The 12315-nt window shown below is 42.8% G+C and overlaps 1 protein-coding gene across 3 annotated transcripts in view; it reads right to left on the reverse strand.

The window, feature by feature from the left end:
* CFAP74 (cilia and flagella associated protein 74) overlaps window positions 1-12059 on the reverse strand; it is an 80577-nt gene extending 68518 nt beyond the window's left edge. For 2 of the 3 annotated variants that reach the window (XR_015950454.1, XM_035120977.3), the window contains exons 1-5: window positions 11987-12051; window positions 9127-9281; window positions 6816-6924; window positions 5691-5846; window positions 3497-3595 (exon numbers count right to left, since the gene is read on the reverse strand). Coding sequence is in view for 2 of the 3 variants with exons in the window: in XM_035120977.3 (XP_034976868.2) it covers window positions 3497-3595; window positions 5691-5846; window positions 6816-6924; window positions 9127-9256 (494 nt within the window). In the remaining variant the exon portion in view is untranslated. Of the gene's footprint in view, window positions 1-3496; window positions 3596-5690; window positions 5847-6815; window positions 6925-9126; window positions 9282-11986 lie in introns of all 3 variants that reach the window. The other variant, XM_060276180.2, reaches the window with a different exon arrangement.
* Window positions 12060-12315: the final 256 nt, after the last annotated feature.

Below are 12315 nucleotides of genomic sequence, written 5' to 3' on the forward strand. Positions count from 1 at the left end.
ATTTTAAACAGGTTTGCGAGTTAAAAAAAAAAGGAACAGAAAATGTATTACAACATTTTGTAACTAATATATTTTAAAACACAGGAGATTGATTTATCAGGTGTGAACAAGGCCACATTAATTGTCCAGGACTCGTACCAGTAGCAGACATCATTGGGCACCTGCAGAGGCCCGTTTCCCTGCTAATTTCCCCTGCTCCTGGTGTTCTTCCTTCTTGCTACCTCTGCCTTTCATCTGCCCTCTCTGAGTAAGCCGGCAGAAAGAGGAGCAAGGGAGAATGGTTACATCTGCCTGCCTCGTCCTCTTCCTCTGGAAAATGGTGCCAACCAGGTCTACAAGGAGACTTGAGCTGTTGGTCTCAGGTCATCCCAGCAGGGTGTTTGCCATTGCAGCCCATGATTCCCCCTAACATGGGATGTCAGGTGATGCTGAAGGACCTATTGGGCACGGTGGACAAATTTAAGCACATAGATCTGCTGACTTCAGCTAGCCGACTCATCACTGGGGATGAGTTACATACTGCTCCCCATGTACCTGAAGACTTCTAGTTTACAATCTAGCTATGAATGGCTTTAAAAGAGGAAGAAACAAATTCACGGAGGTCAAGACTACCAATTGCTTTTAGCCACAATAGTTATGTTCTGTCTCCACCCTGGGTAGGCAAACTAAGGCCCGGGGGCCGGATCCAGCCCAATCGCCATCTAAATCCAGCCCACAGACGGTCCGGGAATCAGAGTGTTTTTACATGAGTAGAATGTGCCCTTTTATTTAAAATGCATCTCTGGGTTATTTGTGGGGCCTGCCTGGTGTTTTTACATGAGTAGAATGAGTGCTTTTATTTAAAATGCATCTCTGGGTTATTTGTGGGGCATAGGAATTCATTCATTCCCCCCCAAAAAAAAATAGTCTGGCCCCCTGCTGAAAAAGTTTGCTGACCCCTGGTCTCCACAATTGGAGGTAGTGTGCCTTTGAACACCTGTTGCTGGAAAGTGGAGAGAGTGCACTTGGGTCATTCTTGAACACCTGGCTACTTAAACAAGTACCACAGATCAGAAAGTATCAGTGTGTGAAGAACTGAGACCAACTAGAAAGAATTGACAAGTATGAGCCTAACAACAAGCAAGTCAGCCTTTTGTGCTTTGGCTAGCATTGAAATAACCATTTGGAAAATCAAATTTGATGTCTGTTTTTATGATGAAGCATCCTTCAAATGTGCATTTTTTCTGAGCTGAAAACATTTGCAGAGATGTGTGGACTACTCCAGTTATCGGGCATCTGTACTAACTCTACAGCATAGATAGGAGCCTGTTATCCCTGATGACTGGGGCTGATGGGAGTTGGAGTCCATCAACATCTGGAGAGCCACAGGTTCCTCCAATCCCTGCTCTGTAGCAACTTTTTAGAATCCTTAACTGTAGAATTTAGTAGATGGAAAGAACATGAAGTCAAGTGCAGTTCATAATTTTAACAGAAGAAGAGTGTCATCAAAAGGTTAAGGAGAACAAAACAAACAAGGACTTCACGTAACCACGGTGCTGTTTAGCAAAACCAGCATAGGAGGGGGAGCCATAAGTTTCAAGAAATAATTGGAATTCCTTCAGGATTATACTATTCTATCTCAGAATGAAATTATGATCATAACTTTGCATTTGGTTAATGAATCAGAAGCCCATCCTGCTGCTAAACACATTTGTGTGCCCTATTATTGCTTTCTCCTCAGCGAACCGAGCCATTAGAAATTACTGTCAAATTTAAATTAGTCCCATGAGCAAAGGGTTGGTTGCAGTACAGTGCCATCTTGCCCTATTCTCCTTAACAATCTGATATAATGATGGTATGAAACCATGAAAACGGAACATTTTGCTTGATTTCATTTCACCTTTGTACCTAGTAGTTATCTTTAATGCACAGTAGACCCACTAAAGTTATTGAGCATGACTAACTTCATTCCACTGACTTCAATAGGTCTACTCTGAGTGGAACTACAACCCAAAACTCTCTAAACTCTCTTACAAACTTTTATGTATATCACCTAGCTTGCCCCTTACAATAATACTTAAGTTTTGCATAACACTTCTAGTGTTCTGAGAGCTTCAGATATGTTATCTAGTGGCAGTTCTGACAGCAACCCTGCAAAGCAGGGATGGGAAACCTGTGATCATCCAAATGCTGTTGGACTACAATACCCATCATCCTAACCACTGGCCACAGGCTGGTGCTGATCGGACTTTGAGTCTAACATGCTCCCCACTTCTGCTGTAAGGTTAAGTCAGTTCTATTTTGCAGATGCGGGGACTGAGGGAGCCTTGCATAAAGCCCTCGAGTAAGTTCAGGGCAGAAAAAGTTCTGCAGATCCAGAATAAAACTGGAGATCTCCTGATTTATTGCTGAAATGTCACACACATCATACATTTAAGTTACATTAAAAACCCAGCCCACAGACACACACACAGGGGAAGGGCTATTGGTTTGTTTCTATTATGCATTTTGGGATCTCATGTTGTGTTTTTATGTTGTGAACCACCCTGTGATCTTCAGAGGAAAGGAGGTCTACAACAACAACAACAACAATAATAAGGAATCATGGGAGCTGTAGTTTTACCCCTCACATAGCTACAATTCCCAGCATCCTTAACAAACTACAGTTTCCAGGATTCTTTGGTGGAAGCAAAGTGCTTTAAATGTATGTGTATGTGCAGCCTTACCCTCTATGCCAGGCTTCCTCAAACTCAGCCCTCCAGATGTTTTTGGCCTACAATTCCCAAGATCCCTAGCCAGCAAGACCAGTGGTCAGGGATGATGGGAATTGTAGTCTCAAAACATCTGGAGGGCTGAGTTTGAGGAAGCCTGCTCTATGCTATATCAATTCATGAGAAACGAAGCATCTCCATTATGAGGAGACAGAAGGCTTAACTTGAGCGTGATTCCCCTGTGCATCCCCCCCTCCCACAATCTCGTCGTCTTGTGTGATAAGATCAAATGATCTTTGATCATTTTCTTTCTTCAAAGAAAGTTCAGTAATCTGCTATTAGGCACCTTGCATGTGTGAACAATTGCCCAACTGTAATCTTACCTCCTCCTTGGATGTGAAGAAGAAAAAGATCAAGCATTTCTAAAGCTGCTACATGCACCTAACTCTGCTGAGTAGCAGGCACCCACTGGGTATGAACAGTGTGTGACATACAGAGAGATGGCATCAGCAACGTGGAGGCAAAGTGCTCCATCTGCTTCCCAGCACACAACAAAAGGTTAATGTTTCCTACCGCACACTGTGGTCCTCAGAGATAACTGCATTTGTGTTTATCAAACATTTTAATCACTGACTCATTAAGAACCATTCAACAAAGAGAATCAGGAGAGGTGGGGGGGGGGACTATCAAGCACTTCCAGCAACAGCAAGAGGCCAGAGAGAGTAATCAAAGTTCAGAATAAGCCATGTGAATAAATACTGAAAAGGGTAGCAATCTATGGCATGCAGGTACAGCTATGTACGTACTTGTTCCCAGCCTCCTTCTCTCTCTCAATTTCACTCTCCACAACCCTTTGTTGGTTTGTTAGGCTGTCGATATGGGACTGACAGGCATCCAGTTCCCCCCTGAAAATAAGCAGGCACATATCACTGGGGGCAGGGAGGGGGGTCTTCCTATATCTCAGACCCTTCTCTTTCTTTGACATTTCTGGCAACTAAGTTGCAGATTTCAGCACAGAATTAAGAGTCAAAAATCCATCTGTGTACAAATTAATGATTATAAATACTGTATATTTTAATACTGTAATTTTTTAAAAAACCAAGAATACCGGGTTATATCCAATGTTAGCACTACTCAGAGTGAACCCACTGAAATTAATTGACTAACTTCAATCTATTAATTTTAATGGGTGTACTTCAAATAGGACTTTGTTGTTTATAACTCTGAGTAAGACATAGTTGGCTATACTCCATGGCAATATCTAGGGTAGTGTTCAACTTATTCTGAGTAGAACCTCAGGAATTGACGAAGATGACTGAAGGCATATCCACACTTCCTCTTGTCCCACTGCTTTCACCTGGGAGAAACCACTCCTCAGTACTCAATCAGAGCAAACGGCATTCATGTTTTCTCCGAATTGAGATTTGTTCCAATTTAGCACTACATAGCAGGTTTTCTCTGGGAAAGGAATGAGCAGGGGGGAAACCACTCAGGCCAGTGCCTAGAAAGTGTGGGTTAAGTGGAAAACCGCTTGGACACTTGCTTTCTAGGCACAGAATTAGCAGAAGTGTGGACAAGCCCTAAGTTAGGTCCAGTAATTTTAATGGGTCTACTATGAGTAAAATTTAGCTAATACCATCATTAGTATTTATTTTTTACAAAAAGAATTTCTAAACCACTTTTCATTTATAAATAAATCCTGAAGTGGTTTATAACAATAATATAGTGGCAAAAACATAATAAAATATTAATTTGTGTTTATGGGCTTCTTTGAAAGGATGATCAGGATATAAACTGAATAAATAAACAAAACAAATAAATAAATAACAACAGTAAAACAGTAAAAACATCACAATTACAGAAGCAGGGTCATCAAAAGCTGGCATCAATGGTTGACATATTTATATGTATTTGTTTAAAATCAATGATACAGATGTTGAGGGTTGGGGAGGTGGGTGCTTGCTTAGGGCAGCTGAGTGGGTTCATGGGAAGGGAGAGATTTGAACTGAATTTGTAGCCAAGAGCTTACCTGTGCCCTTAACTACATAAAATATCATAAATTTCTGAAGATGGATACAGCAGCAATCTGTGTTAGGGCTCTAGCATGAGGGGTAGGGAGGTGTAAACCCTTTAGGACAGTGTGCAATTTGCGCTGCATAACTACCTCTAATTCAAGGGGAGCTCTTTCCCCCAGCCCTCCATGCAAATTGCAGGTTTGTGTCCATGGTCCCAATCAAGACCATAGCAGGGGGCAGGCAATAGGATTGTCTGAGAATTCTGATGAAAACAAAAAAATGATGTGGAAATTGCTGTGAAATTGCATGTTTGCAGTCAGGAATGGAAATCAGTCAAGCAAATATTCTCTGTGTTTGTTCACACCCTTCTTGATTTTATAAGTCCTCAAATGATCCATAATCAATGACTGTTTTTTAAAATGTTGTTTTGACGTTTCCTTTACATTGAAATGAATGTAAGTTATGTAAATAGCTACATAATCTATGTTAAACAGTGAAAAGTGAGACAAGTCTTGAAATATTTGGCAGAAAGTGAACTGCAGTGAAAAAGAAACAGCACTGATTATGATGAATACAGATCAGAGCAGAAATTACTGCCTTCTTATGCCCATAGAAGCATTAAAGACCCCACCATGCTAGGATCCCAGGATGCTAGCAATCTGCATATAAAGCACGCCCCTGTACTTAAGGGCACCAACACATAGCTAACTATTGCCTAGCTCAGCCCTCAGTCGCTTGACACTATATTATGCTACTCAGTTACTCCATTTCCTCCCTTGCCTGCTTACTCCTACTTCCAGGAACCCAAGGATATTTTGAAGCAAGAGCATTTTCTTTAAAATAATGGCAGCAGATAGACCCTTTCAGCATAATGAGAAATCAAGTCTTTAAGCACAGGCTAAAAAACAACTTTTACTCCATACATTGTGGAAACAGCAGAAAATGCTTATGTGTGTGTAGTGGGGAGGGTGGGTGGAGAACTGACCTGGTTTTCCTAATAATCATCTCCTTTTCCTTGGCTAGATTGTCAAGTTGGTTCAGGTTCCTGCGCAAGTTGAGAACACGAACTCTGTCTGCGTAGTTCATTGTTTTTTTTATTCTCTGTGTCTTCGGTTGTTCTGAGCCTTCCCTGCTTGGTTGGCTGGGTGTGGGGAGAGAATAGATTTCTATTTCCATAAATCTTAAGATCAAAAAGCCATAAAAAAACAGAGGCCTTATAAACTTACTTGGTTTACTTATATATTTAATTAACATCTTGGAATTATTTCTGTTCCACCTCTTTGCCCCTACAAGGTGTCAAAGATGGAGACAAGCAACAAGAAGAAAGTTGTCATGTTGCTGCTTTTCTTGAGGGCTTTCTGTTTGGTATAGTGTCACCCAGCACTGAAGACAGGGATGCTGCATGAAATCAGGTTGAGGATTTCCTGTGCCCCTCCCTAGATCAAGGTTTGGGATGACGGCATCCCTCCCTGTGTCCATCCCTCCCTGTGTCTCCATCTGGCCCTCAGCATTCTGCCCAACTCACTCCCCTCAGTGGCTCTGATTTATTTACCTGGCTGGAACATAAGTGTGAAAATACTTACTGGAGAATGGGAGAGTGGTGTGTGTCTAAATGCACCCACATCTCTCACACCCACCACTGGCATGTGGTCTATGGAAGGTTGCCCATGAAGAAATGTGGCCCTTTGACAAGAAAAAAATCCCTACTCCCACTGTAGAGCTGTTGGATTAGAACTTCCAAAATGCTGGTGCTCATGGGGGTTGGACTTCAACCAGATCTGGAGGGTCAGTGGTTCCCCATCCCTAAAGAGACCTTCATCTAATCAAGGGACACAAGATGCTACCTTATATCAAGTCAAACCAATGGTGCATCTAGCTGTGTACTGTGCACCCTGACTGGCAGTGGCTTTCCAGGGTTTCAGGCAGGGAGCACCCTCTATTCTATCTCGAGATACCAGGGATTGAACCAGGGACCTTCTGCATGCAAAGCAGATGCTCCACCACTGAGCTATGGCTGTTCCCCAAGCAAGAACATTATCTTCTTATGGGTACTCTTATGGGTACTGAATTCTGAAATGAAAAGAGTATCTTCTCATGCCAAAGCACTCACCCAACAGAATCCAAATCCTCTCCTTTCTCTCCTTCCTCTTCACCTCCTTCCAAAGCATCATTACTGTCTGTGCGGGCCTCCTCCACATAATTGTCTGCAAGTTCAGGTCCTGATGGAAAAGAAGGAAACTTTTGCTCTTTGTGACTTCGATACCCTTCCTTGACAAGTCGACACAAGACAAGAGGCCGCACAGATGACAAGCTAAAAGCTTTACTACTGTGTATAATGGGGGGGATCTTGTCACAAAATATATACAAAGACAATTTTACACTCAGGGACTTAACACAGGCAAATGCGCTCCACCTTGGTGACAGAGCTGTCACAAGCCATCTTTCCTAAGTGCTGCACAAAGGAACTCTGTAATAGCCAAATGGGAAAATGGAATTTACAGTTCAATGAGAGGCTGTATCAGACAGCAGAGGAAAACGCATTTGTGTGAGCATTCTGTTCATACGTCTCCACCATCTCCATAAGCTCCACATCTCTATGTTCCATTGCTATCAGGAGAGGCAATGAAGGTCCTGAGTCAGTGCCTAGAGGTGGTAATGGATGGGGTTGCTACCCTGGGCTCCTTTCAGGAGGAATGGCAGGAAATAAATTGAACCCATAAATATGGACCTATAAATTGAAGCTGAATCCCGACAAGGTGAAGCTTCTGTGCTTCCCAGGTCCAGGATTGGCTGGGACAGACTGTTCTGGACAGGGTGGTAGCCCATCTTAAAGGACATGAGGAAATAAGAAACTGCTGGATTAGGCATCTAGTCCAACATCCTGTTCTCACAATGGCCAACTAGATGCCTGTGGGAAAACCACAAGCAGGACGAGAACACACGAGGACTCTCCCCTCCTGCAGTTTCCAGCAACTGGTATTCAGAAGCATTGCTGCCTGGTAGGTAGTTTGGGGGTACTCTTGGAACTATCACTGTCACTTGAAGCCCAGGTGTTTATGCCCAGTGTCAGGTGATGTATTAACTAGAGTCTTTTCTGCACAGGGATAGCTGGCTACAGTTATCCACACTTTAGAAACCACCAGGAAAGACTACTGTAACACACTTTATGTGGGGCTGACCTTGAAGGAAATACAGAATCCACACCTGATGCAGATTGATGAGGAAAGTCACATATAATCTCTATTTTCAGACAGCTGCAGCATTGCCTCTCTGATGGGCAGACCTTACCTAGGATAATTTGTTTTTAAGATTCAGCAACTGTTGGGACAACTTCAATGCTACCATTCAGAACTCCATGCTTGCTGTTGAGCCTGTATTGTTATTAACCTGAATAAAATTATCTTCCTTTCAAGTCAGGGCTGTTGTAGTTGCAAAGCTCTGATGACCCAGAGTATAGCTCATAGACAGAGTAGGTTTGCTCTTATGAGGGCATTGATGTCTCTAAGGTAGGGGCAGACCACCGCTTTGTTATCCATCTACCATTCCCTGGTGTTCCTCTTTCTCAGCTCATTGCCTATGTGTTTCCTGCTTCCTTCAGCTACTTTGCTTGTGGGCTCCATGATACTTAGCTTCCTTACCACTCTGCACCACAAAGCTAACCCTGTCCCTATGACCTGTGTGCATTTTTAATTAACAATGTGCTAAACGTTTCCTTTTATTTAAATACAAAAAGGGGAGCTACGGGAAGAGCATGAAAAACACACTTTTCTCTAGCATTTGCCCTTTTTTGCCAAGGCTTCTTCTTTCCCAAGTGATCCTGACCATTCAGGGATCATATAAGGAATCTGCCAATGCCACAACACCACACCCATGGTTTAAATTAGCAAGGGGTGAGGAAATTTCCTCACTGCCAAGCCAACTGAGCTGTGCAATTCTGGGTTTCTTGGCACTAGAGACACAATTTGTCCCTTTTTTCTGCCCTTTTCAGCCCCTCAGAACATTCTCCAGAAAAGTGAGTACAGACACCCCCTGATTTCCTTGGGGGTTGTTTTCCGGGTCATCACATGCAACAGCAGACCATGCAAAAGCCTGCTCCGACCCCATTCTGTCCCCTTTTCCAGCCATTTCCGGGTCAATGCAATGCACATGCGTGGACACGATGAAAATTATACTTTTAAGGAGACACAAAAAAATTCTGAAACTCAATCCCACCCTCCCACTTCCAGCTCAACTCTAAATTGCTAATCAAACTGGCTGCTCCCTTCCCCCATTGAATCTAGACTTCAAGTATTCTTTCAGTGTCCTTCCCTGAGCAATTGGAATGTTCACAAATATTACATGTCCTCACACTCAGCTTGACCAATTGGTGTCAGAAGCCTCACAAGTGCAGTAAAATATACATTATCATTTTATATATGAACCTTTCCAGCTTTCCTCCGCTTGCACAAGTTGGTCAGATATCATCTCATCTTCTTCATTCTCTTCGTTCTCTTCAGGCCTGAGGTTCTCTTCTGAAATGCCAGTGGATTCCATGTCATTTATTTGGTCCATCTTTTTCCTTTCAAACAGAGCTTAGCTGCCAAAGAAAACAAGAAATGTTAGCGTGAAAATTGTTTTCAACCCAAATTTAAAAACAAATAGTACTAAATAAATGTCTTCTTGTTCTGCGGCCAAAGGACTATAGGTTCAATATTTAAAAAGATTATATCCAACTAAGTTACTCTAGGCCTAAGCTGGTCATACTATTTAACTTCCGTGTGTCTACTCTGAGTACATAGGAAACTGTGATAAACCATTGGTCTGTCTAGCTCTGATTGGCAGTGATTCTCCAGAGCTTTTGACAAGAGTTCTAACCCAGCTCTACTTGGAGATGCCTAAAAGGACGTGGGTGGCACTGTAGTCTAAAGCACTGAGCTGCTTGGGCTTGCTGATCGGAAGGTCAGCAGTTTGAATCCGCACAACGGGGTGAATTCTCATTGCTCTGTCCCAGCTTCTGCCAACCTAGCAGTTCAAAAGCATACCAGTGCAAGTAGATAAATAGGTACTGCTGTGGCCGGAAGGTAAATGGCGTTTCTGTGGGCTCTGGCACTCGTCATGGTCCTCTGTGCACCAATAGCAGTTTAGTCCTGCTGACCCGGAAAGCTGTCTGAGGACAAACACTGGCTCCCTCGGCCTGAAAATTGAGCTGAGCGCCACATCCCATAGTCACCTTTGACTGGACTTAACCATCCAGGGGTCCTTTACCCTTACCTACCTACCTGTAGATGCAAAGGATTGAATCCAGGACCTTCTGCATGCAAGGCTGCATGCAGATCTGAAGGCAGCCCTGTTTAGGGAAGTTTTTAATGTGTGACATTTTAATGTATTTAAATCTTTGTTGGAGGCTGCCCAGAGTGGCTGGGGAAACCCAGCTGGATGGGCGGGGTACAAACAAAAATTATTATTATTATTATTATTATTATTATTATTATTATTATCTAAACCTGGAGTCAGTAGCTCATGAAAAAACATTCTTGGAAGCTTCACATGGAGTGTTTGCTCAAAGCATGAACTTCCCCTTCTTTCCAACAAACAGGTATATGTAGGTCACCTCCAGGCTGTATTTTGCAGGAGGGATTCACACGCATACCAAAAACATAAGGGTGTGCAAGTGGATTATAGCGCCCTGCCACCCTAGCACAACAAATCTTTCTTGGGCTTGATTTCAAAAACAGAGAAACTGAAGACCAGGGGTGGGAAGGAAGGGGAGGCTCAGTCCAGACTGGGACAATGGCCATCCAACCCACACCATTTTCCTGCTAAATGTTGTTGTTGTTGTTGTTTAGTCGTGTCCGACTCTTCGTGACCCCATGGACCATAGCACGCCAGGCACTCCTGTCTTCCACTGCCTCCCGCAGTTTGGTCAAACACTGTTCTCAAAGGGGCTAAATGTCACCCCTCAAATCTGTCATTTCTTTATATAAACAATTTTATACCCTGCTTTTCATAGCTGAAAAACTTCCCAGAACCATTTACAAGAAACAGTAGGATGACAGCCCCTGGTTCATGGCTTACAGTCTAAAAGACAAGACACACAAGGAAAAAGGGAGCATAGGGGGAAAGTCAACTCAGACACAAGTACTTAAAGATACCTTCAAATATGCATTTGGAGCGAGATCATCACAAAAACAAGTACAGGATATGAAGGGAAAGACCCACTCATCATATTGTGTGTACTCTTCACCCTAGAAATGCAATTTTCTTTTTCTTTTTTTCATAAAGAAAAAGATAATGAGATAAACCTATAGCCTATTCCAGCCCAACTCTAGGAAAACAAAAATTCTAGTACAGTACTGGTGGGCTTGATCTGGAAGCAAAGGCCAGCAGTTTTAAATAGACCCAGAGGTGAAACCTAGCACAAAAGCTGTCTACTATTCTGGAGGTCCACAATCTTTGGGGTTTGCCATGTAATAAATAAATAAAAACGTAACAATGCTGTATATCAGAGGTTGACGCAAGAGTGTATACAGTGGTACCTCTACTTACGAATTTAATGCGTTCCGAACACACATTTGTAAGTCGAAAAAAATTGTAAGTCGAATCCCATGGGAATGCATTGGGAGAAAAAATTTGTAAGTCGAAGCAACCCTATCTAAAAATTCGTAAGTAGAAAAAATCCTATCTAAACCGCATCCAAGATGGCGGACGGAGCTCCAATTGTAAGTAGAAATATTCGTAAGTAGAGTTATTTGTAAGTAGAGGTACCACTGAACTTAAAAAAAGTTTTAGCGTAGCCCGCCTTCCTATTAAAATGCTCAAAGCTGCCAAAATAAAACTGGGGTGCTTAAAAACAACCCAAGGTTGTAGCCAACTAAGTTTTATTTAGAGTAGACTCACTGAAATATGTGGGATGTATCCAACGCTAGTCCTACTCAGAGTAGACACAGTGACACTAATGAGCATGCCCAACTAAGAGCAATGAGTCTACTCGTGAGTAGGGCTTTTGTTCGATACAACCCCCATGTCTCTAAGTTAGTCGTCGCCATTCATTTCAAGGGGTCTACTCTGAGCAGGACGAGTACTGGGTACAACCTTGCAACAGTTTTAATTGTGTACACCTGTACAGCAGCTGCAGAATATCAACTTTCCTTCATCCCCTGTTGGATTTAACCCTGTTGAGTAAAATTGTTTTCAGCGCAAGTGACTTCAGATTGACAGATAAGTGTAGCAAACCCACCCTTCAATCTCTCCCCTTCCCGCTATTGGTATCGCCCAACCGCCACGAGTTTTAAATGAACTTACCCCAAAGGAAGGACGCAAAAGAGAACACAACCGCCTTACCTCCAGAGCGCTTTCCGTTCGTCAAGTTTGGGGTGGCTTCTAAGGCAACGGAGCGAACCAAGTTATAAAAAAGGGGGTGGGATATCATAGTTTTGCTTTTTTTATTATTATTAAAAGGGGAGAACTATGGCGCTTTCCCGCACGTTCTCTAACGAAAAATACTTTTCTTTTTTGGCCATTGGTAAAGTACTGAGACAAAGGCGGGTGGGCGTAGATGTCCCCTGCCTCAAGTTGAGGGGATGGTACATCCCAACAGCGCCTAGGCTGGCTAGGTGAGCTCGGTCACCTTT

This window comes from Zootoca vivipara, chromosome 6 (assembly GCF_965207765.1).
Source record: "Zootoca vivipara chromosome 6, rZooViv2.hap1.1, whole genome shotgun sequence".
Taxonomy (NCBI): Eukaryota; Metazoa; Chordata; class Lepidosauria; order Squamata; family Lacertidae; genus Zootoca; species Zootoca vivipara.